Source organism: Vipera ursinii (assembly GCF_947247035.1).
Source record: "Vipera ursinii genome assembly, chromosome: Z".
Lineage (NCBI taxonomy): Eukaryota > Metazoa > Chordata > Lepidosauria > Squamata > Viperidae > Vipera > Vipera ursinii.
Genome location: NC_139517.1, coordinates 6,908,231 through 6,936,186, shown reverse-complemented (window position 1 = coordinate 6,936,186; position 27,956 = coordinate 6,908,231). Strand labels below are relative to the sequence as shown.

General features: G+C 42.9%; 1 protein-coding gene across 1 annotated transcript; it reads left to right on the top strand.

The window, feature by feature from the left end:
• Positions 1–8,773: 8,773 nt before the first annotated feature.
• LOC310649950 (olfactory receptor 10D3-like) lies at positions 8,774–17,521 on the top strand (the record flags this gene model as incomplete). The annotated part of the gene is given in 5 exon segments (XM_083378782.1): positions 8,774–8,984; positions 11,795–12,055; positions 17,004–17,030; positions 17,033–17,375; positions 17,377–17,521. Coding segments are annotated over 5 exon segments (987 nt in total).
• Between the last annotated feature and the right edge of the window lie 10,435 nt (positions 17,522–27,956).

Below are 27,956 nucleotides of genomic sequence, written 5' to 3'. Positions count from 1 at the left end.
TTCTCTCTCTCTCCCTCTGTCTCTCTGTCTCTCTGTCTCTCTCTGTCGCTGCCTCTCTCTGTCTCTCTCTCTCTCTCTGTCTGTCTGTCTTTCTCTCTCTCTCTCTCTCTCTCTGTCCCTCTCTCTGTCTGTCTTTCTCTTTCTCTCTCTCTCTGTATTTCTCTCTCTCTCTCTGTCCCTCTCTCTGTCTGTCTTTCTCTTTCTCTCTCTCTCTCTCTCTCTCTTTCCTTGTCTCTATCCCTCTCTCTCTTTGTCTCTCTCTCTCTCTCTGTATTTCTCTCTCTCTGTCCCTCTCTCTGTCTGTCTTTCTCTTTTTCTCTCTCTCTCTCTCTCTGTATTTCTCTCTCTCTCTCTGTCTGTCTGTGTCCCTCTCTCTGTTTGTCTTTCTCTTTCTCTCTCTCTCTCTTTCCTTGTCTCTATCCCTCTCTCTCTGTCTTTCTCTGTCTTTCTCTCTCTCTCTCTCTTTTTCTCTCTTTCTCTCCTCTCTCCCTCCCTCTCCCTCCCTCTTTCTCTCTCCCTCTCTCCCTCTTTCTCTCTCTCCCTCCCTCCCTCTCCCCCTCTCTCCCCCCTCTCTCTGTCTTTCTCTCTTTTTCAGTCTGTTTTTCTCTCTCTCTCTCTCTCTCTCTCTCTCTCTCTCTCTCTCTCTCTCTCTCTCTCTCTCTCTCTCTCTCTCTCTCTCTCTCTCTCTCTCTCTCCAAATGGAAAATGCCAACCACATCATGAGAACGTATCCACGTCTCTGGTAATCTCCCATCCCACCGATCTTAGAAATGAAGGATCTCTTTTTCGCCCCCTCCCACCACAAAGCCATCGCTTGTTCAGAGAAGGTGAAAGAATAAAGAAGATCCTCAAAGAATTTGAAGTAAACATAAGGAAGATGCTCAGCTTAGCCACCAATCCTCTCTCAGTGTTAAGAGTTCACATCATCATCATCACATCATCCCTCATCAACTCTTTGGATTTCATGTAGCTGTTGTGAGAACAGAAATGTCATTTCTTCCTCATTTTGCATCATTTTCTCCCTTTGGGATTGTCACCTCGAGAGCGGGCACTGACTGGTGTAGACTGTAAAGTCCCTTTTTGGAAAGATTTTGGCTGAAAGAGCATACTTCTTTCATACAGTGTTCCTTGGAATAAATGTACATTATTTCATATTCATTTCTCAGAGATTATTTTTTCTGGTTAGCTGTTCTCTCTTGTTGAGATGTGGCTTCAGCAAAATAATGTAGCAATTTTTGTGTGTGTGTGTGTGGGGAAATGCAACCCACTATCCCTAAAGTGGATGCCCAAATGGGAAAGTCTTCCACAGACACCATGTACTTTCCCTTGGTGTTCAGTTAGTAAGTAACTTGGAGCGAAAGGCATCCAAACACTTCAAAAATGCAACACGCTGAAGGTAATAAACTTGGCTTCCTTAAAAATAGCAGGTTTGATTTTCTGCTCAACGTAACGGTGGTGTTGACCAACCTATTCCCTCCTTCGTAATCTAGCCCTCCACGTTTGGAAGTTGCCCCCAAAAAGAGAGAGAGAGAAAAAAAGGAGATTTTACGTAAAAATCCCTGGAGTCGTCTTACAGACAGAAGAACTCAGGATACAAAATAAAAAAAAAGTAGGCAAAATTTAACAGGGCTTTAACGGTGTTAAAAACAACAACCATAAGAGAAGGTTGACTGTGCATTTATTATCCCTGTCCATATAATGAGCATATATATTGATCAGCAGTATCTTCTACCCTGCACAGTAACACAAGCAAACACACAGAGAATCCCTACTGTAAGCTCTTTGCAAGATACATTTCTGCTTAAAAAAAAAAGGAGGCAAGCTCCTTGTCAATGATTCCTGCTTTCAGGTATTGACAGAAAAAAACGAAAACTTACAATTTTGCAAAGTCTGAAGGACGGTTCCTTTTGTTCGCCTGCTTCAGCTCCAGAGAAGTTTTTTAACCTCATCTGTATTTTTTTTCCTCTCTTGCTATATATAACCCACTATCTCGCTCTATTTTTTTTTGCACCAAGGCAAAGTCTTTTAATGTTGCTTTGTAACAGCCACTTGCTGACCCCGTAGAGAATGCAACTGATGATGTCAATACGGGTGGGGGGGGAGAGATAATTGGGTTATGCACAATCTTTCCAAGACATTTTTACTTTGAATATAAAGGACACCAAGCTTTCTCCTTTGACAGGCAAGATTGAGGTGAATGGGAAGGCCTGAAATATAAAATAAAATAAAAATCTAGTTTTATTCTACAGCTAGAATGCCAGGGGGCCTGATGAATAAATCTCTGTGTTTCTTCATTTCCCAGCCAGGTAGCGTTTTCTAAGTATTTTAGAAGAAGTTTCTCAATTTTAGCAACTCAAAAGATGGGTGGACGTCAACTCCTAGAATTTCCCAGCCAGCCTGTTGTAATATATATGTATACAAAACATTAGCAGTAAGTTAAAACCTTTTATTCCATTTATTCTGTGAGGTAAACAAATCTGACAGGAGAACATGCGGGAACTTTGACAGCTGTCAAAGTTCCCCGCCAGGGCGCAGGCACAGCCACTGACGGCTCGCGGCTGTCAAAACACCGAGCCATGCGGAAATAAGAACTGTCAAGAGAAGACGGCGGAGATTGGCTCGGCTAGACGCGGCGCCAAAAGAAACAATCCTGATTGGATCTCACTGACAGCTGCCGGCTATAAAAGCCGGACAAGTTATTCTGTTTTTGCCTTGTTCTAAATAAAGTCCTAGTTCAGTAACCTGTCGTCCCGAGGGGTCCTTCGGCTACTTCACCTGTGGCTGGGGAATTCTGGCAGCTGAAGTCCACCCATCTTTGAGTTGCTAAAACTGTGAAATACCATTTTTGGATCGATTGCCCTCAAAATATTGTATTATTTTTCTGATACTGTGCTGTATCCTCCATGCTGCTCAGGGCGGTCCTGCATTAGAGGGAATCACCCAATATGCGAAACCTGAAACCAGGTTTGATTGTGTTAGGCGTATGATTAGCCTACCTGGTTGGGTTGGAAATATATAAGCCATGATGTATGATATCACTTTAAATGTGATGATTGGCCAAGGGTGTGTTTGCCTCCCAATGGCCATAAGAGGGAGCTAGGGACGCAGTTTTTCTCTCTCTCTGCTCTCACTGTTTTTTCACTGTTAGTTACTCTGCTGTTGTTGGTTTGCTACTGTGTTAAACCTGAACAACCGTGTTTTTGACCTTTGGACCGGTAAGAAGACTTTGTATTTGGAATACTCCTTGGACTGTTACTATTGTTTATCTGTTCTTTACACGTGTATGACCTGGACTGTTTATTTTTGACTGTACTTTGTATTATACCACAAAGTAAAGTATTTTTTTTTTACACCTCAGTGTATCTGTGTGGTTACTGTGTGAACTTTGCTGCTCTCAGTACCTTTTTTGTCTGTGCAACTTCTTGTTAGCTCAAGGAGATCTCTGCGCAATTCCTGACAGATTGTGCAATGTCATCATTGCAGTGGGGGTGGTGCATTTGAAATTGTGGCTTTTTGATGCCACACATTACCTGGAGTCACGGTGTGTGAGTTGGGAAGCCATATTAATTTGTTTCATAAATAAATAAATGAAGACCAGATGAATAAAACATCTGGTAGCTAAACAAATAAATCTGTTTGTCGCTTAATCTGCCTCTTTCTTTCTAGCTAACTATCACATGATTCTTTTACCTTGCAATGTTCTAAGTTCAGGTCCTGCACAGTTAAAGGAATCCAAGTCAACACAGGAGCTGACATTTTCTCGGTTGATCTGAAGCTTGTCTTATCCATTGTTTGGAGACATCTGTTCAACATGGGTTGATTACTTCACTGTTTTTTGATTTATTGTTATTTGATATCATTATTGGTATTTTCATTATTGGCTTGTATATATCATCAATATTTAATGATATATATCAATCAATTGAGGGACGCGGTGGTTCAGTGGGTTAGGAAACTGAGCTTGTCGATCAGAAGATCAGCAGTTTGGTGGGTCGAATCCCGAGTGCCACGTAACAGAGTGAGCGCCTGTTACTCGTCCCAGCTTCTGCCAACCTAGCAGTTTGAAAGCACGTAAAATGCAAGTAGAAAAATAGGGACCACTACGGTGGGAAGGTAACAGCGTTCCGTGTGCCTTTGGTGTCTAGTCATGCCGGCCACATGACCATGGAGATGTCCTCGGACAAGTGCTGGCTCTTTGGCTTTGAAACGGAGATGAGCACCGGCCCCTAGAGTTGGAAACGACTAGCACGCATGTGCGGGGGAACCTTTACCTTTACCTTTTATCAATGAATATCAATCAATAATATCAACTCTCCTTGCAGCAAGATGGGTGGCAAACAAATTAGATAGCTAGCTAGCTAGCTAGCTAGATAAATAGATAGAGGGAGCGGGGGAGGAGGGAGGGAGGGAGGGAGAGAGAGAGCGAGAGAGAGAGAGAGAGAGCGAGAGAGAGATGGATATTTTGCTCTAGGAACCCATTCAAAAACTTCTGAGACATCTTAGTGAGGCTGGTAGGAGTGGAAACATAATCTATCTAGTGATCAATCAATCAGTCAATGAATCACAACTATAGTCCAGCTAAGAGTGCCTTCACTTTATTTCACTCATGAGTTGGGGATGAGAGTGAAGAAAAAAATTCTATGCATGCAATAAGGAAAACAACAACAACAGGAAACATGTTTGTATCATCCTGAAATGCAAGTGGGAAAAAATCTAAATGTATTAGGACACAAACTATATTAGCTCTAGCTGAGTGCATTGGGTTCAATGTACACAACACCAGCTTCTCTCCCAATTAGTTCGCTGTCCTTGGAGCTCCTTTCTTGCTGGTCAAAATGTGGTCATATTTGTAAAGCATGCCCTAGTCTCCTTGGAATCTTCTGGAAGTCCCTTCCTGCTGTACTTCTACAAAACCTGGAGTTTCCCAGCGGTGAAGGTGATACTGATGCTTTTTTTGTGATAGGGGATGTTATCGGCTCACATTAGAATGTGAATCTCCTACCAAATTCATAGAGATGGTTCTCAACATAATAATAATAATAATAATAATAATAATAATAATAATAATAATAATAACAACAACAACAACAACAACAACAACAACAACACTACTACTACTACTACTACTACTACTACTACTACTACTACTACTAATGTTGGAAGGGACCTAGTCCAACCCCCTGCTCAAGCAGGAAACCCTTTGCTCAGCCAGAAAATGTAACAATAATTCATTTATAGCAATGCTTCAAAGTTATAGTGGTCCTGCAAAAAAGTGAGTTATGACCAGTCCTCACACTTACGACAGATGCTCGACAACCAGTTGACATTCATGCGAAAGTTGCAGGGTCTGACAATCGCACGATCACAAGCAAAGTCAATGGGGGAAGCCAGCAGGAAAGGTCATGACTCACGATGACGTGCTGCTTTGCTTAACCAAAAAGCATCCAAAAGGTCATAAAAATCGGGTGTGGTCACATGATGGCTCACTTAATGACAGCACCACTTAATGGTGAATGTTCCTATCCTAATTGTGGTGAAGTCCTAAGGCAGGGGTAGGCAACCTTGGCTCTTTTATGACTCGTGGACTTCAACTCCCAGAATTCCTGAGCCAGCCATGCTGAGGGGAAAGGGAGAGATTTCCATGCTGATCCATGGAATTCTGGGAGTTGAAGTCCACGAGTCATAAAAGAGCCAAGGTTGCCTACCCCTGTCCTAAGGCTACCTGTCGTTTGAGGTCGTGTTGAGAAATGTTTCAACTCACCACTAGAGGGCAGGAAGGGATCACAAAATCTAGCTTCTCCAAAGCCTGAAAGAAAGTTTACAAGGGCGGGGAAGAGAAAAGGAGGAGAAGGAGGGGGGAGGGGGGGGGGGGGGAAAGAGTGGAACAAGGAATAACAGGAGTGTGTTGTCACAGGGTGGGGATGGAGGGGTTATTGTTCTATTTATCTATCTATCTATCTATCTATCTATCTATCTATCTATCTATCTATCTATCTATCATCTATCTATCTATCTATCTATCTATCTATCTATCTATCTATCTATCTATCTATCTATCTACCTACCTACCTACCTACCTACCTACCTACCTACCTACCTACCTACCTACCTACCTACCTACCTACCTACCTACCTACCTACCTATCTATCTATCTATCTATCTATCTATCTATCTATCTATCTATCTATCTATCTATCTATCTATCTATCTATTTATATTTTCTATATTATATTCCTGTTGCTTACAAGCTGCCTAGAGTCTCTGTGAGCCAATAGGGGAGCCATATAAATTTCCTAAATAAACAAATAAGCAAATTTGCAAGACACAGACCCATTAGCCAGTTTTGTTCTCCCCTCCCGCTCGCAATTTTGTAGATCTGGATTCTGCCAGCTGGTTGACGGTTTTCCTATAACGTTCAAAGCAATCACAGTTCATTAGCCCCCCCCCAGCAAGAAAGACATGCAAATGAAGGAGATCCGTCAAACTTTATTGTATGCGTATTTATTTAGGAGCAATCCCTCTCCCTCTCAGCCCAGACCACCTCACAGGGTTCTTGTTGTGGGGAAAATAGAAGGAGGAAGGAGTATGGGGGAAAGAAAAAAGGAAGTAAAGAAAGAGAGACAAAGAAAGAAAGAAAAAAGGAGAAAGAAAGAAGAAAGAAAGAAAGAAAGAAAGAAAGAGAGAGAGAAAGAAAGAAAGAAAGAAGGAAAGAAAGAAAGAAAGAAAGAAAGAAAGAAAGAAAGAAAGAAAGAAAGAAAGAAAGAAAGAAAGAAAGATGATCAGGGGATTGGAGGCTAAAACATATAAAGAATTGGATTTTTCTAGTTTGAGGGGTGACATGATAGCAGTGTTCCAATATCTCAGGGGCTGCCACAAAGAAGAGGGAGCCAAGCTATTCTCCAAAGCACCTGAAAGCAGGACAAGAAGCAATGGATGGAAACTAATCAAGGAGAGAAGCAACCTGGAATTCTGGAGAAACGTCCTAACAGTGAGGACAATTAACCAGTGGAACAGCTTGGACAGTTACTTCTCTGAAATAGTATAGGATTTCCTGCTAGAAGAAGACCTCCAAGGTCCCTTACAGCTGTATTCTGATTCTGACTAAAGAAAAGAGAGAGAGAGAGAGAGAGAGAGAGAGAGAGAGAGAGAGAGAGAGAGAGAGAGAGAGAGAGAGAGAGAGAGAGAAAAGGAAGGAAGGAAGGAAGGAAGGAAGGAAGGAAGGAAGGAAGGAAGGAAGGAAGGAAGGAAGGAAGGAAGGCAAGCAAGCAAGCATCAATGAAGTCACCAGCAATCAAAGGCAAGTAATGGAGGTTTTTTGTTTAATTCAAATTCCTCACCTTGACCCTTGAATTCTGATAGAAATATGTTATATACCAGTTCCAAAAGCCATACTAGAATGCCCAGCATTGTTTTGATTTCAAAGCAAACCGGGCCCATAAGAAGACTACCTCCAGTTGATGACAAGGGTGTGTGGTGGGGAGAAACCCATCTGAATTTCCCCTCCCACTGCTTGTCTCGCAGCCCTGACTTGAAGTCTTAGGTGTGATTGTGCATCCTCATCATTTCAGGGAAATTGCTTTCCTCCAGAAGGATGTTCTTCACTCTCCTCTTCCTCTTGGGTCAGTCAACTGTGGAATGCTTGGGAAAGAAGGTTTAATGATGAGCGGAACCAACAACAGCAAGTAGTTCTGGGACAGCTGTCAAATTGTTTTGATGAGTACTAGGATTTTTATCGATCAGAAGGTCGGCAGTTTGGCGGGTCAAATCCCGAGTGCTGCGTAGCAGAGTGAGCGCCTGTTACTCGCCCCAGCTTCTGCCAACCTAGCAGTTCGAAAGCACGTAAAAATGCAAGTAGAAAAATAGGGACCACTGCGGTGGGAAGGTAACAGCGTTCCGTGCGCCTTTGGCATCTAGTCATGTTGGCCACATGACCACAGAGACGTCCTCGGACAAGCGCTGGCTCTTCAGCTTTGAAACGGAGATGAGCACCGGCCCCTAGAGTCGGAAACGACTAGCACGCATGTGCAGGGGAACCTTTACCTTTACCTTTTACCTAGGATTTTTATACAGTTTTATGGCGTTTTGTCATTTGGAGGCTTGCTTTGTGTGCTTTGTTATTGGATTTGTTTAGCTTGTTTTGCAAAGGCTAGCAATGGGTCTAAAATACTGGCTTCCTTGGGTTTTAATCCTGTCAGACAAATGTGATTGGATTCACCCTGTTATCTACGGTTTGTCTATTCGCTTTAGCACATCACTTTTAATAAACAGGCAGGCTTGAGGCAATGTTTCCGCTTTTCACAATAGCCGGGAGTTTCATGAGTGAAACATTATTTCTGTATTTCTTTTCCTGAGCTTTATTCTTGGGGTTTTGGGGGGGGCATAGTAAAAAGGATTGAGAGGGTGCATTCTTATCACAATAATAACAGAATAAGAGAACTTGGAGAACTTCTACCTCTTGCTTAAGCAGAGAATCTATACCATTTCGGACAAATGGTTGTCCAATCTCTTGTTAGGTTTGGAGCCAGGTTGCTCTTCAGCCACTGGGTGACTTGGGGTCACTCCTTGATTCTCACCCTGACCTACCTCACAGGATTACTTTTTTTTTTTCAGTTGGGGGAAAAGCCGAAATAGATCTTGTATCATGCTCGTCTCAAATTTTCACAAAATGATGCTGAGGAGGTTGAAGAAATAAAAACATTGATCTTCTCTTTACCCACAGAAGTTCTCCATCTTGTCTCCAGCCAAGTGTTCCAACCCGAGGCACTGATCCTCATGGAAAAAGATGAGATTGTCTTAAAGTGCACTTACAACATCGCTGTCATTAACAACCTGTATTGGTACAAGCAAACTGGCAGAGTTCTTGCACATCTGGGGGTCAACTATAATGGGAAATTGGATCTTCCTGGCGGATTTACGATGGACGTGGACCAAAAATCCCGCTCGAGCAAACTTACAAGAGACGTAGCGAGGCTGAAAGATGCTGGTGTGTACTTCTGTGCTGTGAGAGACACAGCAGCAGGAAGCAAGCTGGCCTCAGTTCAAAAATGATATTTAGAACAAAAGAAACATTACAGCTTGCCTGCAATCTCACCGGGGTGGTGGAAAGTTGGGGTGGCAATGAGAATTTCTATGGAGATCTCCTGTGGTGTATTTTTTTCCCCTCCCTCACCCTTGGTTGTGGATTTGTGTAGGTGCCAAGCCTCTCTAGAGTTTGATGCTCAGGATAAACACATCACTAAAGTTAGTGATGTTAATGTTAGTGGAGGATGAATTTTGAGACCAGGTGAGTGGGGTGTAGAGTTATTCGGGGAGAAGGAGAAACAGTTTGTTTAGGGCAGTGTTTTTCATCTGTGGCAACTTTAGGTTGTGTGGATTTCAACTCCTGGAATCCTCCAGCTAGCGTTCGTGGACTTTAACTAATTCACCAGCCAGTTTGTATGAATTTCAACTCCCAGAATTTCCTTCCTTCCTTCCTTCCTTCCTTCCTTCCTTCCTTCCTTCCTTCCTTCCTTCCTTCCTTCCTTCCCACCTTCCCACCTTCCCTCCTCCCTCCCTCCCTCCCTCCCTCCCTTTTTTCTCTCCCCTTCTCCCTCTCCCCTCTTTCTTTCTTTCTTTCTTTCTTTCTTTCTTTCTTTCTTTCTTTCTTTCTTTCTTTCTTTCTTTCTTTCTTTCTTTCTTTCTTTCTTTCTCGCAACTTCCAATATCCATTCTTTAAAATTGTCCTTTGTTTCTTTTGAAGTATATTCTAAAGATGCCCGTCTTCATCTCTGACATCACTGCTCCATGAACTGGTCATCAGATTTTCAGGAACCTGGTTGTTTTCAGTTCGCTGTCTCACCCTGATGCCTGGGGTGAATCTCTGCCTGGAGAACATTGCTATCTTATTCAGAAGATGGCCTGGTTGATCATAGGTGGTACTAGGACTTCTGTGTAACATGGTAAGTATGCCACAAGTGGAATGGAAGGAATATCTCTAAAGAGCACAAGACTGCTTTGTTAGCTAAGCCTCCCTCCCAGAAGGCTACATTTCTCTTCCAAACAACTGATGCAACATTGATAGGTTTGCTCATGAGATGAGATGGCTGGGATTTCTCCAGGTTCCCAGTAGAGAGATACAGAAGCTATATGGGGCTTTGCACAAGCCAGGCGTTCATAAAGTTTTTTAAAGCTGGAAAGCGTAACTCCAGAGAAGCTGCATTGCTCTAAGGTCAATGCAGATTCTTTGATGGAAATATATGAAAGCCTAAGTCTTGTCTGATCAAAAAATATCGGCTTGCAGTTCATAAGCATAGAGCATACTTTCCGGGAATGGAATCAAACAAAGAAAATTAGTCATCATGTATTAATTTCATTTCTTTCCTCCGTCCAAGGTAAGAACCAGCTTCTTGTATATTTCTTTTACTTTTAATGTTTTATAACATTTCTCTCTGTCTCTGTCTGTCTCTGTCTCTGTCTCTGTCTCTGTCTCTCTGCCTCTGCTTCTCTCTCTCTCTCTCTCTCTCTTTCTCTCTCTCGTCTCTCTGTTTGCTGTGTTTGTGTACTGAAGTCTCTCTCTGTTGTGATTCAGGGTCAGCCTGTGGGTTCGGCAGTTGGGTCGGACGACTCAGAGGAGGAGGAGGAGGGGGGTGTTGAAGAGCTTGCTGAGGGGATTGGACAGCTTGATGAGAGCCCCCAGCCAGGCCCCTCTCATCTGGTCACGATGCAGACCCAGCTGTGTGAGCCTGACAGTGTGGATGAAGATGACCCACAGCTGGCCCTGTTCAAGGACGCCCGACACAGGAGGCAGTCAGTCAGGAGTAAACAGAGGAAGGCAATGGGGCACCTCGGAAGGAGGCAGAGAGAGGCCATGCCCTGAACTGTATTTAAGGGGAATGTGTGGGAGGGCTGGTTTGCTTAAGGCAACCGCTTGGATAGTTCCTGTTTCTTAGCTCGTGTTTTATGGTTGGTGTCTTGTCTTGCTCTCTTTTATGTGAATAAATTTGGTAGGCTTTATTCCAGCCTCTTGCCGTTTGTAAAGGGGTTGTCCCTGCTTTTGCTGCAGGGCCGGTAGCAGGCTGGTACAGAACACTCTCAGGTCTAGAAACTAATTTTTGGATGTGGAAAAATAGAAAATTGATGGCAGGAAAAAAAACTACTGGTGCATCGAATCTGCCCTTTGAGTTAATTTTTTTATTTTTTGTCAGATGATGGACATGTGTTTATCCCAAAGCATGTTCAAACTCAGTTGCCAATGACTGACCCACTAACTCTTCTGGAAGTTAGTTCCAAGCTTCCATCACTCTTTCTGAGAAGTAACGCTTTCTAACATTATTTTTGATCTTACCTCCTGTCAATTTGAAGTTAAGTCCCGGTGTTCTTGATTTTTTGCTTAATATTGCAAATACTAGATGTGTCCCATTCCCCAGGGAGGTTGTGATGAACTAAAAATGTAAAGAGATCTTTTATCTGGGCTGCAGAAAGAACTGAGAGAAATCCAATAAAGAAAGAAATAATTAGAGCCAGGAGAAGAGAAATTGTCTTTTGTTCTGTTACCAGTAATCCTAGTTCAACTGGGGTCTCCCTTGAAAGGGTCTTGATAACAACAAAGAACTGGGCTCCAGTAGCTAAGAAAGTTCTCCAGATCTTCCTCTGGAAAGAAAGAGATAGTGAAGGAGGCTAAGAATGGAAGCATCCAGGAAACAACAGTTTAGCAAAAGAGACTTCCATCTCCCTCATCACTGAGCCATTAAAGATGTCTGTGGAGATTATCAGTCATATCAGTTATGATTATCCTAAAGGTGTGTTTTCCAAAAGGCAACTGGACTTTCAACTGGGACAAATCAGTAAGAAATTTTGTGTACTGGTTCCTCTGCAACCTCTCTGTGGTTGATCTTGGCTTCTCCTCCATCAGCACGCCAAAATTCTTGGCCAACCTTTGGGCAGGGAGCCGCACCATCTCTCTGGGTGGCTGCATGTGTCAGGTGTTCTTCTACCATTTCTTAGGAAGCACCGAATGCCTCCTCTACACCGTCATGGCATATGACCGCTATGCAGCCATCTGTCACCCACTCTGTTGTGTATGTAAATAGTTAGCAATAAGCCATAAAAGATATTGCAAACACTGTGCAGCTTTGCAAGGTTTAAAGCGGGAAAATAAGGTGCAATCATTGGACGCCACAACCAAGGAGCGGGAAAACAGACTGTTTGTATTGGTTACAGTTCAAACGCTTTCTCTATAAAAGGGTTGCAACATTTGACATTTGACAGTTGACTTTGTGTATTCAATAAACTCGTTCAGTGTTAACCACTCTGAGTCCTCGTCAATTCGAACCAAACAACTGGCGACGAGGGTGGGATTGACAGAAGACCAGAGATTAGGAAGAATTGTCGTGAAGGCGGCAAGGTCTGAGCGAGTCACAGTCAACCGAGCGGCCGTGGCAGAATAGGAAAAAAAATTCTCCGAATGGCGCAAATCGGGTCATTGAAGGAATTTGACCCTAACTTCCCCGAAGATTGGGAAGAATATATTGGTCAGGTCGAAGGATTCCTGTTAGTGAACGGAATCACCGACGACCGAAAAAAAGCGGCGGCACTTTTGACAATTTGCGGCACACCGGTCTACAGAGTCGCTGTCGGGCTGTGCCAGCCACAACCAGTCTCCAGCGTGCCCTATGCCGACCTCCTTGCAAAACTAAAGGTGCACTTTACTCCCCGAAGGTCCGAACTTTTTTGGCGGCGCATCTTCGAGAAGAGAAATCAGAGACCGGGGGAGTCCATACAGAAATTCGTCGCTGCCGTTAGAGAAGCCGCAGTTCGTTGCAAATACGATAATTTAGAAATTAGGATTCGGGACAGAGTTGTGCTTGGCTTACGCGATGAACAATTACAAAACAGAATAATCGCCAAACCTACTGGCGATTTACAGGAAGTGCTCGACGAACTCCTAACGTATGAGTCAACCGGGTATCGCGACCCCCCCCGCAGTAGCATGGCGACAGCACCTGAAATTAACCAAGAGGGCTATGTGGACTGCGGGGAGGTGGATCAGCAGTGGGAGGAAGAGATCGCCAAAGTCTCCAGGCGATTTGGGAAGACGGCACCCAGACAACTTAGAAGCGAAGGGCCCGAACCTGGCCGCCGGCAACAAACCGCAACACCGCAGAGACCACCGACCGGGGCACAACGACCGTGGCGGGACACCGCAACCAGACCGCGCGACAACGACACCCAGAACCGATGCGGCAGCTGTGGCGGCAACCATCCCCGCGCTTCCTGCCGATTCCGCACCGCCAAGTGCAGGGCTTGTGGCAAGACCGGCCACATCCAGGCCATCTGCAGAAACCGCGTCCGGGACTCCCGTCTGAATGAAGTCGATGTGTGGCCAGAGGGTAAGGTAACCCCCAATGCTAGTGGCAAGGAGACCCCTAGATCCCGGGCGAAAATTTCAAACCCAGGGGAGGTGGCCCGAGTCAATCGGAAAAGGCAGGGAAGAAGGCACAATTTTCCGGACGGAAAATTAAAAATCACAGTCCTTCTGCAAGGGGTTCCTTGCAGAATGGAAATCGACTCTGGGGCTTCAGTGTCGATAATTTCCACTGAAACCCTGGAAAAAATCGAACAACTAAGTGGAAAAAGAATTCCACTTAGCCCAACAAATATTCAATTAATGGACTTCCAAAAAAGTCCAATAATCGTAAAGGGAAAGACCAGCCTTAGAGTTAATTTTAAGGGATTTAAGGGGGTCTTAGATGTGGTAGTTACGGAGGGGAATAGGACTAGCTTAATAGGGCTTAATTGGTTTCCTGCCCTGGGAATTTGGATAGGGGGAATAAATTCTGTGATTAGAAATAAGACCCTCGAATCCGTCTGCAAAGAATTTGCAGACGTATTCGATGGATCTCTAGGCAAGTACAAAGGGCCCCCCATTAATTTTAACCTAGACCCCTCAGTAAATCCCATCAGGCTAAAGGCCCGGAGGGTACCTTTTGCCTTAAAAGAAAAAATCGAGGCCGAGCTCGACCGGCTTGTAGGCCTCGGAGTTTTAGAACCCGTTGAGGGCGGTTTATGGGAGACGCCGATCGTCACACCCCTCAAACCCAATGGGGATGTGAGGATCTGCGCCGACTATAAAGCGACCCTCAACATTGGAATGAAAAAGCATGCTTACCCGGTCCCGACGGTGAAGCAGGTCCTCGCCACGATCCAGGACGCCGCCATCTTCGCCAAGCTCGACTTGGCGCATGCGTACTTACAGTTGACTGTTTCCAAAGAGGCTGCAGAGGCACAAACAATTGTGACCCACAAGGGGGCGTTCCGAGTCCACAGACTGCAATTTGGGATTGCAGCTGCTCCAGGCATCTTCCAAGAAGTGATGGAGAGGACCTTAAAGGGCATACCTGGAGTATGCCCTTACTTTGATGATGTCCTAATAGCTGGAAAAGATGAAGGAATGTTAGTAGAGAGGCTGGAACAGGTACTGGGTAGATTTAGAAAGGCTGGATTAAAATTAAAAAAGGAAAAATGTAGCATAGGGGTTAAATCCACTGATTTTTTGGGGTTCAGGATTGACAAAAGCGGAGTCCACCCTACCCCTGAAAAAATTAAAGCAATAAAAGGGGCTCCTGAACCAAGGAACAAGGCTGAGCTACAGGCCTTCCTAGGCTTGGTAAATTTTTATCACACTTTTGTGCCACATAAGGCTGCCATTGCAGAACCACTGCACAGGCTTTTAGATAAGAAGACCCCTTGGCATTGGCAAGACAAGCACAAAGTGAGTTTCCAGACCTTAAAAGATATCCTTTCCAGTAGCTCAACTGTAACCCACTTTATAGAAAATAGACCAATCTACCTGGCGTGCGACGCTTCGCCTTATGGCGTTGGGGCAGTAATCAGCCATTTAGACACCCAGGGAATGCAAAGACCCATTGCTTACTACTCCCGCACACTAACCAAGGCAGAGCGGAACTATGCTCAAATTGACCGGGAAGCTTTAGCCATAGTGGCAGGAGTTAAAAAGTTCCACGACTACCTGTATGGCAGGAACTTTACAATACTGACAGACCACAAACCCCTGCTGGGACTGTTTACCACAGATAAACAGACTCCCCAAATTATGTCTCCCAGGATGCTGAGATGGTCCATTTTCCTCTCAGCATATTCATTTTCCCTCCAATACCGACCAGGTAAAGACATGGGTCATGCAGACGCTCTTAGCAGATTGCCCCTTAGCACAACAGAGGAGGACCCTGCCCCAGTGGGACAAGTAATGTCCCTACAAGATATTCCTGATCTGCCCCTAACTGCTAAAGACATAGCTGAGGCAACCAATAAGGACCCCATCTTAAGGAGAGTAATGGCCTGGGTCATGAGCGGTTGGCCCAACGCCAACCCAGACGTAAAATACAGTCCATTTTTCCGAAGGAAGGATGAACTATCAGTTCATATGGGTTGCTTACTTTGGGGAACTCGTGTAGTAATCCCAGGAATCCACAAATCAGCTATTCTATTTGAATTGCATGAGGGACACCCTGGAATAGTAAGGATGAAGGCCCTAGCTAGGAGTCACTTGTGGTGGCCAGGATTGGACCAAGACATTGAGGAATGCGTTGCCAATTGCCATCTATGCCAACATTCCAGGCCTGAACAACAACACATCCGCACACATAAATGGGAGCTAGCTAGGAATCCTTGGTCCAGGATTCATATTGACTTCGCTGGACCTTTCCAGGGGTTAACGTTCCTTGTAGTGGTCGACAGCTACTCTAGATGGCTAGAAGTAGTACCGGTCAGTTCAGTAACAGCAGCCAGAACAATACAGGCATTAAGGGGCCTCTTTGCCACTCATGGGTTGCCGGATTTAATAGTGTCTGATAACGGGCCACAATTCACATCTATTGAATTTCAGGATTTCCTCAAGGCCAACTCGATTAAGCATAAGACTTCTGCACCCTTCCACCCCTCCACCAACGGATTGGCTGAAAGGAACGTGAGGACCACGAAGGACGCGCTTAAAAGAATCATTCGAGGTGACTGGCATCAGAGACTAGCTGAGTTCTTGTTGGCTCAACACACAACCCCGTGTTCGGCTACAGGGAAAAGTCCAGCCGAAATGAGGTGGGGAAGAAAAATCTTGACCAAGTTGGACAGACTACACCCCGACCGACTCCAACCAAACATTGAATTAGACATTCCTAACAGAACATTTGAAGTGGGGGACTTGATTTGGGCCAGGAACTACGCCCAAGGGGATAAATGGATTCCTGGGGTGGTAACTGAAATCTTGGGTCCCCTATCATACATCATTGAGGGGGAAGGGAATAGGGTCTGTAAAAGACACATAGACCAGCTGAGGAAAAGATCTAGTGGGTGTGTGCCAGCTGAGGGGGACCAAAGCTCAGTTAGGGCAAACAGTACAGATAACATTAGGCCTGAAAGCGGTGTAGTGGTGGGGCAAGATGACATATTTCCTGATGCCCATCAACAACAATTCAGCCCAATTGATTGGGAAATACCCCTGCGAAGTAGGCCAGTGACAACTGAATCCCAAACACAACCTAATACACAAGGCAGTACATCTGAAGCCAGTAACCCTGAGCCCAGGTCTAGTAGTAACCAGCATAGTAACCAGCAGCCAAGCAGTCAACCAGGAAGTAGGGTCCCTAGCAGCCAAAGTAACAGATACCCTTCTAGAATACATAGGCCACCAAAATACCTAATGGACTTTGTAAAGAAATGACACCAACTGGGGGGTAAGGGGTGTTGTGTATGTAAATAGTTAGCAATAAGCCATAAAAGATATTGCAAACACTGTGCAGCTTTGCAAGGTTTAAAGCGGGAAAATAAGGTGCAATCATTGGACGCCACAACCAAGGAGCGGGAAAACAGACTGTTTGTATTGGTTACAGTTCAAACGCTTTCTCTATAAAAGGGTTGCAACATTTGACATTTGACAGTTGACTTTGTGTATTCAATAAACTCGTTCAGTGTTAACCACTCTGAGTCCTCGTCAATTCGAACCAAACACACTCCATCATCATGAATCGGAAGGTTTGTGCACCTGGTTCACCAGCTCCTTTCATGCCATTATCTTGACCAGTTTGACCTTCACACTACCCTACTGCCGGTCTAATGAAGTAGACTATTTCCTGTGTGACATTTTCCCTGTGGTCAAGTTGGCTTGTGCAGACACCTACATCATTGAAACAGTGAGCTTCACCAACATCGGGGTGGTGCCCATGGCTTGTTTCTTCCTTATCCTCACCTCCTATGTTAGGATTTCCATTTCCATACTGAAGATGCAGTCAGCGGAAAGCCAGAGGAAGGCAGCCTCCACTTGTGCATCACACCTGATTGTGGTTTGTTTCTTCTTTGGACCTTGTGCTCTTCTCTACACACAATGTCAGTGACATTCTAGCCACCCCCATTCAAATTTTCTGCAATGTTGTCATGCCAATGTTGAATCCTCTTATTTACACTCTGCGCAACAAGGAAGTTCAGGCGGCATTCAGAAGGCTGAAAGGTGGACCAACTGTTTTCTCTTGAAGAAGGGAAGGGAAGATAACTTGAACGAATCCACCAGCTTCATATTTGTGGCTCTGAACTTGGTTGTTTTCTTGCAGGCATTTCATTACCAAACTAATGTCATCAATGCTAGGAGGGGTTTGCTTTCTTTTTGTGTACCAGCGGCTTGCTCTGTCAGTGTTGGTGGGAATAATTATTGAATGTTAGTTTGTTTGTCTGAATTGATTGTTCCTTGGTTTAGTTCGTGATTGTTGTCTTAGTTAATCTTGATGTTAATCTCTGCTCATCTGGGTGTTGATTGCTGCTGAGGAAATCGCTTTTTTGTTTATCTCTTTGGATGGTATGTAGACATAGTTTATCTTTGTGTGCTGGTGGATGACTGATTTGTTTGAATCCTAGGCTTCCAGGAATTGTCTATCATTTTTGGACTTGGCTTGGTCTAGAATGCTCACCATTTCCCAGTCGAGTGTTTTCTTCTCTGGAAGAAGGGAAGACAATTAGAAAGAGCCCACCAACTTCACAATTGTAGCTCATGATGGCATGTTCAGGGCACACTGTGATCCCAGTCCAAATGTAGAACACTTATCTCTTAGAGGTGAGCAGTTATAATATTAATGTATAAAGCACTTATTTATTTATTTATTTAAGACATTTTATTTGGCTGCCCAACTCACTCTCAGTGGGTGGCTTACAAGGATAAAAACTCTATACAAAAAGTAATAACATGTCCCTGGCAACAACAACCAGACAATTCCCCCCCCCAGCAGAATGGCAGAGCGGGCGGGGGTGGGGTGGGGCGGCAGCGCTGCTGCGGTCACGGGCGTGAGGGGTGTTGGTGGCGGGCTGTACCCTGGGGCCGGAGCCAGTGTGGCTGGTGCAGTGTGAGCAGCGGGACCTGCTCTATATGACAGGGCTGTGTGGGGCGGGCGGCAGAGGCGTGGCGGGCCAGGCGATGCAAGGTGGCCACTTAGGCGCACAGGGCGAGGCGACGGTGGCGCAGTTCCAGCACTGAGTAGGCCACCAGCTTAGCTGACACGGGTGAGCACAAGGAAGGAGTGCACATGGACTCCACAGAACCCACCTCCCACTCCTTGTCTTACTTACCTAGTTGAGATGGTATAGTTGGACAGCAGGGAGGGATGCAAACTTCCTGCCAACTACCTTTGCTGCAGACAACTTGGCACTGCAACGTTTGCTGGCCTGGTCTTTTGGTGCTCTCAGCATCAATTCCTACTGGCTTTCGAGTAGCATAGCTTGTGCAAAAGCTTTTTTGTGTGTGTGCAAAAAAAAGGTGCCGGAACGCCATTCAGAGCATTCAATGAGAAAAAAAGCCCTGCTTTTAAGTTTTAATCTTATGATTTTAAAAATATTTTTTTTCTATTGTAAGTTGCCCCAAACCTCGCCATGTGGATTGCATACAAATATAATATAATCGGTAAATAAAGGTAGAACACATGTTAAATATACATCAAATGATAATATCCTTCCCTACAAAGTCAATTCTTGCTCAATGACAAACCAAGGAGTTAACTCGGAAAGGCAAGAGGAAAATCTAGAAGAGATCTGTGCAAATTGTAGAAGGGAAAGGCCCACACTGATAAAATTAAAAATCTTTGTGGTCTGCAAAGGAATGCTGGTGGGCTAATCAGTGATTTGGTGACTAGAGGAGCATCTACAGTATTGGAGCTCGTGTTCATGGTAAGCCATGAAGACACTAGACAACATGACTTTTAGGGCAGTGGTGGTGATTTTATTACTTTTTTTTTTAAAGAAAAGTGTGCTCTGTCCAAGTGTGCTTGGCAGGCTGCATGTACAGGCCTAGTCTAGAATTTATTTTGGAGCATTCAACTATCTAGAGCAGGCATGTCAAACTCATTTTGTTTGAGGCAACTTCTTATAAAAGAATTGCCATTAATTTGTTTTAATAAAATAATTTAAATCAATTTTTCACTTGATTTCAAATTAAATGAATTATATTGGTTGACAATGAGATTTTTTTTAGTACAATTGCCAAATGCAATACTCTGGTTTTAGGTATATGTTACTGGAAGGAAAAAGCAACCCCTGCTGCATTACTCATCCCAGAGAAGCATTTGCATGTATGCAGGTATCCTTAGGGTGCCATAGTTATGGATGAGAAATATTGGTTGCAAAGTTGGCATTTCTGGATGTAATACAGATATTTTGGACTTATTTTTGTTTCTTTGCATGTTTGATATTTTTAAAAAGGCATATGCTACTGACTACGCTTATGCACATACGTAACATCTTTTGCTAGAATACATGACCACTGCTTTTCCAGAATGTGAAAAGTGAAAGATTGTGATTAAACAAAATTTTAATGTACAGATAATACCACCAGAAATTATTTTAGCCTTTTAAATAAATGTTGTTATTGATGTTAAGCTCACCATGGAAAACATCATAAATTGTTATGTATATACTAGGTTAATTATTTAAAGACTGAAGTGCAACATAACTAGATTCTAAATAATCTATTTTTCAAAACACACAACAGTCCAAACAGTAAAAGTAAAGTCCAAATTAAGAATGTTTCATTCTTAAGAATTGTTTAATTTAAAGTAGTTTAGTTGTAATAGATGGTTAGATTCAAAATAGTTTTCAAGAGTGTACAAAATAGTACAAAAGATACTATTTTTTTTCCTAGCATCAGCTAAATTAGACATATTACATTGAGAAAAATGTTTCTCATTTCTTTCCTGTTACCTTTATGAAATCATCATTGCAGAGATGTTAACATAGGAAATAGATTATTTTGTTATCTAATTTTACCTTCCAAAAGACAGAAGCAGATGAAAAATCTGAGGTTCTTTCCTGTTGGCTTTTTTGAATTAGCTGCTTTAGATTCTAAAAGTTTAGTTCCCAAAGAAGTAACCCTGTAAATAATTTTAATGTCCTCCTCTAGTGCAGGCTCTTTTATGACTCAAAGACTTCAACTCCCAGAATTCCTGAGCCAGCATGGCTCAGCTTGGAAACCTCTCCCTTTCCCTCAGCATGGCTGGCTCAGGATTTCTGGAAGTTGAAGTCCACGAGTCATAAAAAAGAGCCAAGATTGCCTAGCCCTGCAATAGGCTTAGGAAAGCCAATAGAGGGAGCTTCTTTCTTTTTTTTTTGCAAAAAAAAGGTGCCGGAATGCCGTTCTGAGCGTTCTATGAGAAAAAAGCCCTGGATAATACTAAGGTCAGGTCTGGGCTGTGAGCAAGGCTCTTTGTCAGAAGTAATAAACTGCTGTACCAATCTTCGCCACAAGATGTCCCTGATAGCATTTAGAGTCTTTTTCAGATCCCCAGCTAGGTTTTTATCCGATTTAAGTTCTTTTTTGCAAGTAAAATAAAATAGCAAGTTCCAGTAAGAATAGGAACTTTTGGGGTCCCCAAATTCCAAAAAGAAATAAATATCGAATTATATTAAGTTGATCTTTTCAATGCTTTGTTTCCCCTGGATGATCAGACACCGCCATTTTAGAGGGTGGGAGTAAAATGTTCCCTCTCTCCTCACAAGGGGAAAATTATTCAAGAAGCTTTTAACAGGAAAAGTATTTGGGGATACAGAGAAGGTAAAATCTCATCCAATTCCTCCATGTTGCTTTCAAGGTGCTTGTTAGTAAGTTTGGCCTCAGCTGCCAGCATCTTGATGATGGGCCATATTGATGGCTGATCTTTTCCCTGTCGGTTTGAAGAGCTACCCCTGATCAAATGGGAGGGCTGCCACCCCTTCTGCAATCACTCAGGGGTCCTCTTCTCACACGACACCCGTACAGGGCAACTTCTGACCCTCTTCAGGGTCCCCCGGTGGGAGAAAACTAGATGGTGGAGAGAGCGCTCGCCCCACTGTCTGCCAGTGCCACGACTGCAAACTAACTATGTCAGGAATGGAGGAGAATCAGCAAAAAACCTTGGCTATGCTAGAATCCTTACTTGAAAGTATTCTTGCAAACACTGAGAAACTCAAAGCTAACCTGAAAGACAAAGGTGCCAGCCTACCAGAAAGCAAAACCTTGATTGTAGCTAAAGAACTACTAATTCAAAAAACAACAGGAGTAGATGAAGTGAATATCAAGACAGAGGGCTTTACAGATCAACAAACTCCAGACAACGAAACAATAACTTTAAAACTGGAAATGACTCTCTATACAAAATCAGAAGAAAGTTGAGAAATAACACTGGGCACTATCTAACAAAATGAAATTCAATTGTGAAAAAAGTAAGGTTCTGCATTTAGGCAGGAAAAATCAAATGCACAGGTATAGTACAGGTGGTACCTTGCTCGATAGTAGTAACTGTTTGAGAGATCTTGGAGTCCTAGTGGACAATCACTTAAATATGAGCCAGCAGTGTGCTGCAGCTGCCAAAAAAGCCAACATAGTGCTAGGCTGCATTAACAGAGGGATAGAATCAAGATCACGTGAAGTACTAATACCACTTTACAATGCCTTGGTAAGCCCACACCTGGAATACTGCATCCAGTTTTGGTCACCACGATGTAAAAAAGATGTCGAGACTCTAGAAAGGGTACAGAGAAGAGCAACAAAGATGATTGGGGGACTGGAGGCTAAAACATATAGGGAACGGTTGCTGGAATTGGGTATGTGTAGTTTAATGAAGAGAAGGGTGAGGGGTGACATGATAGCAGTGTTCCAATATCTCAGGGGCTGCCACAAAGAAGAGTGAGTCAAGCTATTCTCCAAAGCACCTGAAAGCAGGACAAGAAGCAATGGATGGAAACTAGTCAAGGAGAGAAGCAACCTAGAACTAAGGAGAAACTTCCTGACAGTTAGAACAACTAACCAGTGGAACAACCTGCCTCCAGAAGTGGTGAATGCTCCAACACTGGAAGTTTTTAAGAAGAGACTGGACAACCATTTGTCTGAAATGGTATAGGGTTTCCTGCCTGAGCAGGGGGTTGGACTAGATGACCTCCAAGGTCCCTTCCAACTTTATTATTATTATTATAAGAAGCCCAGATCGAATTGAAGACAACTATACTAGAACAAACATGGGGATCTGGGTTACCAGGGTGACAACCTAATGATTATAAATGGCCCAGATCTTTCAGAAAATTGGCAATTAGGTGGTCTCCTTCCATCCAAGTAACATATACAAGAATGAAGGGAGATCTGTTTGATTATTTAAAAGCATTGGTATCAAAGCCTGGTTGGCAAAAGAAGAAAGCTAGAATTAGGTAGAAAAACTGGGCCTTTTTGATTTATTAGAGAGGAGCCTAAACTGTTAGCTGTGGGCTAAAAGGGAGATTTTTAGACAAAGGGAAATCTGATTACTAGATTTAAAATAGTTGTAAAATAGTAAAAATAAGGGATTAATCTGTCTAATACTGAGGATTTAGATTTACAACAGAAATGTAAACTATTAGGAAATAGGCTTGAATTATTGACTAGCCCAGATAATGATGGATTGGAACTAATAAAGGATACTCTATTATTAAGGTGGTGATGTATTAGAGTGAGAAATAGAAAATGTTTATGAAATAGAATAAGAATATATTTAAGTAACTAATATGTGTATTTTAGACATTATAATTTTTATGAAGCGAGATAAAGGAAATTTGTGTTACCTGAAAGTTCAAGATTATGGATATTAAAGGTCAAATTGGAATACTGTAATTAAAAATTAAAAATTAGGTAAAACTTAACAACAGGACATGGATTGTTTATCGAGATTTATTAAGATATGTATAAGCAAAAAAATGTATTTATAAATGCGATAATGAAGTTTCTGCTGAGTCTGATACAATTAGAAATTTACTTGCTTAAATATGAAATAACAAATGTTAAGGGAAACAGAGAAGAAATATTTGATGATGTAACCTGAGATATCTGCTAAAGATTTTTTTAAAAAAATCCCATTTATATCCCGTCCTTCTCCGAAGACTCAGGGCGGCTTACAATCTAAGCACAAATCAATGTGCTTAGCAATAGCCTTCATTTTATGTATAGGATCTGCATGTCCAACTCTTGGTGACTCTATTGGCCAGGTCTCTTCATGTCTTCTGATTTTGCACTACTTTGAGTTTTTGTATGCCCTGGCTGATGTCAGATTTGATGCTGTCCAGCCACTGTTTTAACTGCTGGCCTGGTTTCCTTTTAGCACTAAATCTTCCAAACATAATTGCTTTCTCCACTGAAAAGTTTCTTCAGATAACCTGGTTCCAAAGGCTCAGCAAATTCCAACCAGGGCTGACTCAGAAATCTCATTAACTGATACTTAGAATCATTGTGTGCCTCTCATTCAAGTGCTGCAACACTCTATGTACTCAAACAGACTCATGACCATGGAATGTGCTGTTCTACAGAGTCATCATACTCGATAGAATTTCCTAGAAAGAGACCATGATGTAAATTAGATATTACCATAATACTGGACTTCTGATGGAATTTATTTGGATTTACTAGAATTATTTTTCTGCTAGAGATTTCATTGTTTCTTTGCTACTGAGGAGAAGATATAATAATAATAATAATAATAATAATAATAATAATAATAATAATAACAATAACAATAACAACAACAACAATAATAATAATAATAATAATAATAATAATAATAATAATAATAATAATAATAATAATAATTTTATTTTATTTTTTATTTTAATTCCATTTATATCCTGCCCTTCTCCGAAGACTCAGGGCGGCTTACAAGCTTAGCAGTAGCCTTCATTCTATGTATATGCCTGCTTATTAGGGCTTTCACGCCACCCCCAAGCGGCATTATTACAAAGTCAGCTTAATTGCCCCCAACAATCTGGGTCCTCATTTTACCTACCTCAGAAGGATGGAAGGCTGAGTCAACCTTGAGCCTGGTGGGACTTGAACCTGCACTAATTGCAGGCAGCTGGTGTTACTTAAGGAGGCATTAGCCCACTGCTCCACCAATATATTATTATTATTATTATTATTATTATTATTATTATTATTATTAATAATAATAATAATAATAATAATAATAATAATAATAATAATAATAATAATAATATAAACCTTTATTGTCAAAGTACAACATGTGTACATTGAGATTAGCTGAGCCTCCCCCCATGCTCTCTCCCCCCAACACACAGTGACAACAAACCCTCCATCCCACCACACTATGTGAACCAACTACACCACACACTGGCCTCCCAAGTCAGTTCTGCATAAGATTATGTCCCATTTAAAAGCCTAACAGTCCACGGATAAAAGCTATTTTTCAGCCTGTTGGTACGGCTGGCTATATTCCTATATCTCCTACCGGATGGTAGGAGAGTAAAGAGATACCGTCCAGGGTGTGAGTCATCTCTGAGAATCTTCCTCACTCTTCCAAGGCAACGAGCCCTGGCGATGTCATCCAGTGGTGTCAGGGAACAGGCCACAATGTCTTGTGCTGTGCTCACTACCTCTGTAATACTTTCCTATACGCGGCTGTCAGACCAGTGGATGACCAAGTGGAAGACTATATGACCAAGTGGAAGACCTTTTGAATTTACCCCCAGGTTTTGTAGGTGACCGCTACACATGATGTGCACCAGAGAATTCCCAGTGTCCGATTCCTTCAGAAACAATTCACAAGCCTTCCCTGTTTAAATGAAAGGGTCATTTGTATTTAAGCCCCACTTCTTTTTACCCATTCTAATCTGAATATGAATTAAGATGACCAGTCAAAACAAATTTATAAGTGACATTTAATTTATATATTTAGTTAGAGTTCTCAATCACGTACTAAAATATATTCATACATCAATTTATGATATTATTTATTTATACATATTTAAGGTCCCCATTTATAATTCATTTCCAAAAGTCTATGGAGATTGTCAGCCATCTAGGTCACAGTTATCCCAAAGATAACTTTTCACACGGCAACTAGAATTTCTTGTTTTTCTTTGAAGAAGTTTCACTTCTCATCCAAGAAGCTTCTTCAGCTATGACTGGATTGTGGGGAATGGATGGACTTATACCACTTGTCTACAAGCAGTATAAGTCCTTCCATTCCCCACCATCCAGTCGGAGCTGAAGAAGCTTTTTGGATGAGAAGTGAAACGTATTCAAAGAAAAACAAGAAAGTCCAGTTGCCTCATGATAAAGCATCTTTGGGATCCTTTCCAAAAATAAAAAAGTCATAGAAGGACAAATCTAATTGTACATTGCTTTTTGGCCTTAATGTGCTTAAAGGTAAGGAAGATCTCTAACATCTTCATATAAGGGTTATCAGGCAAATAGAAAGATTTGTTAAAACTTTCTCTTCATGAGTTGATGTTTATCGTTCAGTTCAGGTCTCATCACAATGATAAAACACTTGGGAAAGAAGATGCACACTAGTAAGCCAGCACTGGAGGAGATCATGGAGAAGATCTCCACAGCCAACATATATTTTCCCCTTGTGCTTAGATAGGTTGGAATGAAGCACAGCCAAACACTGCAGAAGACCAACATGCTGAAGGTGATGAATTTGGCTTCGTTGAAACTATCAGGTAACTTCCTAGCTAGAAAAGCAGCAGAGAAGCTTACCAGAGCAAGAAAACCCATAAAGCCCAAAACACAGTAGAACATGACTGAGTCTTCATTGCATTCCATGATGAGTTCTTCAGACACTGAGTGTGCATCAAAATCAGGGTATGGTGGGGACGTTATCAGCCACACAGTACAAACACACATTTGAACAAGGGAGCAGGATAGAAGAATAAAACTGACCATTCTTCCCCCCACCCATTTCCTCAATCCGGAACCAGGTTTGGTAGCCATGAATGCTAGAACCACAACAAAGGTTTTGGCCAAGACACAAGAAACTGCCACAGAAAAGATGAGGCCAAACGCTGGTTGTCGAAGGAGACACACAATCGTGTTGGGTCTCCCAAGAAACAAAAACACGCAAAGGAAAGAGAGGAGGAGAGAAAGTAGGAGGATGTAGGTGAGATTCCGGTTGTTGGCTTTGACAATGGGAGTGTCTTTGTGTTTCATGAAGATTGTGATTACCAAAGTTGTCATTAAAGCAAAGCAAAGAGAAAGAACGGTCAGACTGATCCCCAAGGGTTCTTCATAGGACAAAAAGGTGATTCGCTTTGGAATGCACATATTTTTGTCAGGATTTGGATATTGATCTTCTGGACATGGAGAACAGTCATCTACATCTGAAAATGAACACAGTGGAATTGATATAGTGGATTATGGACAGTGTTGTACCCTCATGGCTTAGTCCCATTTTATCTGGAAAATTCTTACCCTTCATTTTTGATATTTTCCCCTCTGGACACTGACGGCAAGCATAGCAGCAAAACGACTTCCCTTCTATCTTTTCCTTGCTGTATCCAGTCTCACAAGGATCATTACACTGAGATAAAGGTAATACCTACCAATGAATGAAGAAGAATATTTTTAGATACAGAGGGGAAAAGAATTGCTTGGAGAGCTACTGTTACAGTGGAATCACTAGCATAAAAATGGATTTATGTACTAAGTAAATCAGTACAGAAGTAACGTGATGACATCGTTTTAGATGTAATTGGTCTGAAATTACAATTCGTTAAATATCTACCCATATTGGCATTTATTGACTTCTATAGTCATCATCCACTGAGCCACCGCATCGATCAGAAGGTCGGCAATTTGGCGGGTCAAATCCCGAGTGCCGCATAACAGAGTGAGCGCCTGTTACTCGTCCCAGCTTCTGCCAACCTAGCAGTTTGAAAGCACGTAAAAATGCAAGTAGAAAAATAGGGACCACTACGCTGGGAAGGTAACAGCGTTCCGTGCGCCTTTGTCATCTAGTCATGCCGGCCACATGACCACGGAGACGTCCTTGGACAAGCGCTGGCTCTTTGGCTTTGAAATGGAGATGAGCACCGGCCCCTAGAGTCGGAAACGACTAGCCCGCATGTGCGGGGGAACCTTTAACTTTACCTTTTATAGTCATCATCATCACTCTCTAAAGACAATTTGAATTATTACCCCCCGTAGATAGGGCTCGCAACTTGGGAGTCCTCCTAGATTCACGGCTCACCTTGGAAGATCACATGGTGGCTGTGACTAGGGGGGCTTTCGCCCAGGTTCGCCTGGTGCACCAGTTGCGGCCCTATCTAAGCCGGGATGATTTATGCACGGTCACTCACGCGCTCGTGACCTCTCGTCTAGACTACTGCAACGCTCTCTACATGGGGCTTCCCTTGAGGACCACCCGGAGGCTCCAACTGGTACAGAATGCAGCCGCGAGAGTTGTGTTGGGAGTCTCCCGATACTCCCATGTCACACCTCTGCTCCGTGAGCTGCATTGGTTACCAGTTGTCTTCCGGGTGAGATTCAAGGTACTAGTAATGGTGTTTAAAGCCCTACATGGCAGGGGTCCGGAGTACCTTAGGGAACACCTGCTGCCGGCGTCTACTTCCCTCTGCCCTGTGCGTTCCCACAGAGAGGGCCTCCTCAGGGTGCCACCGGTCAGAGAATGTCGAC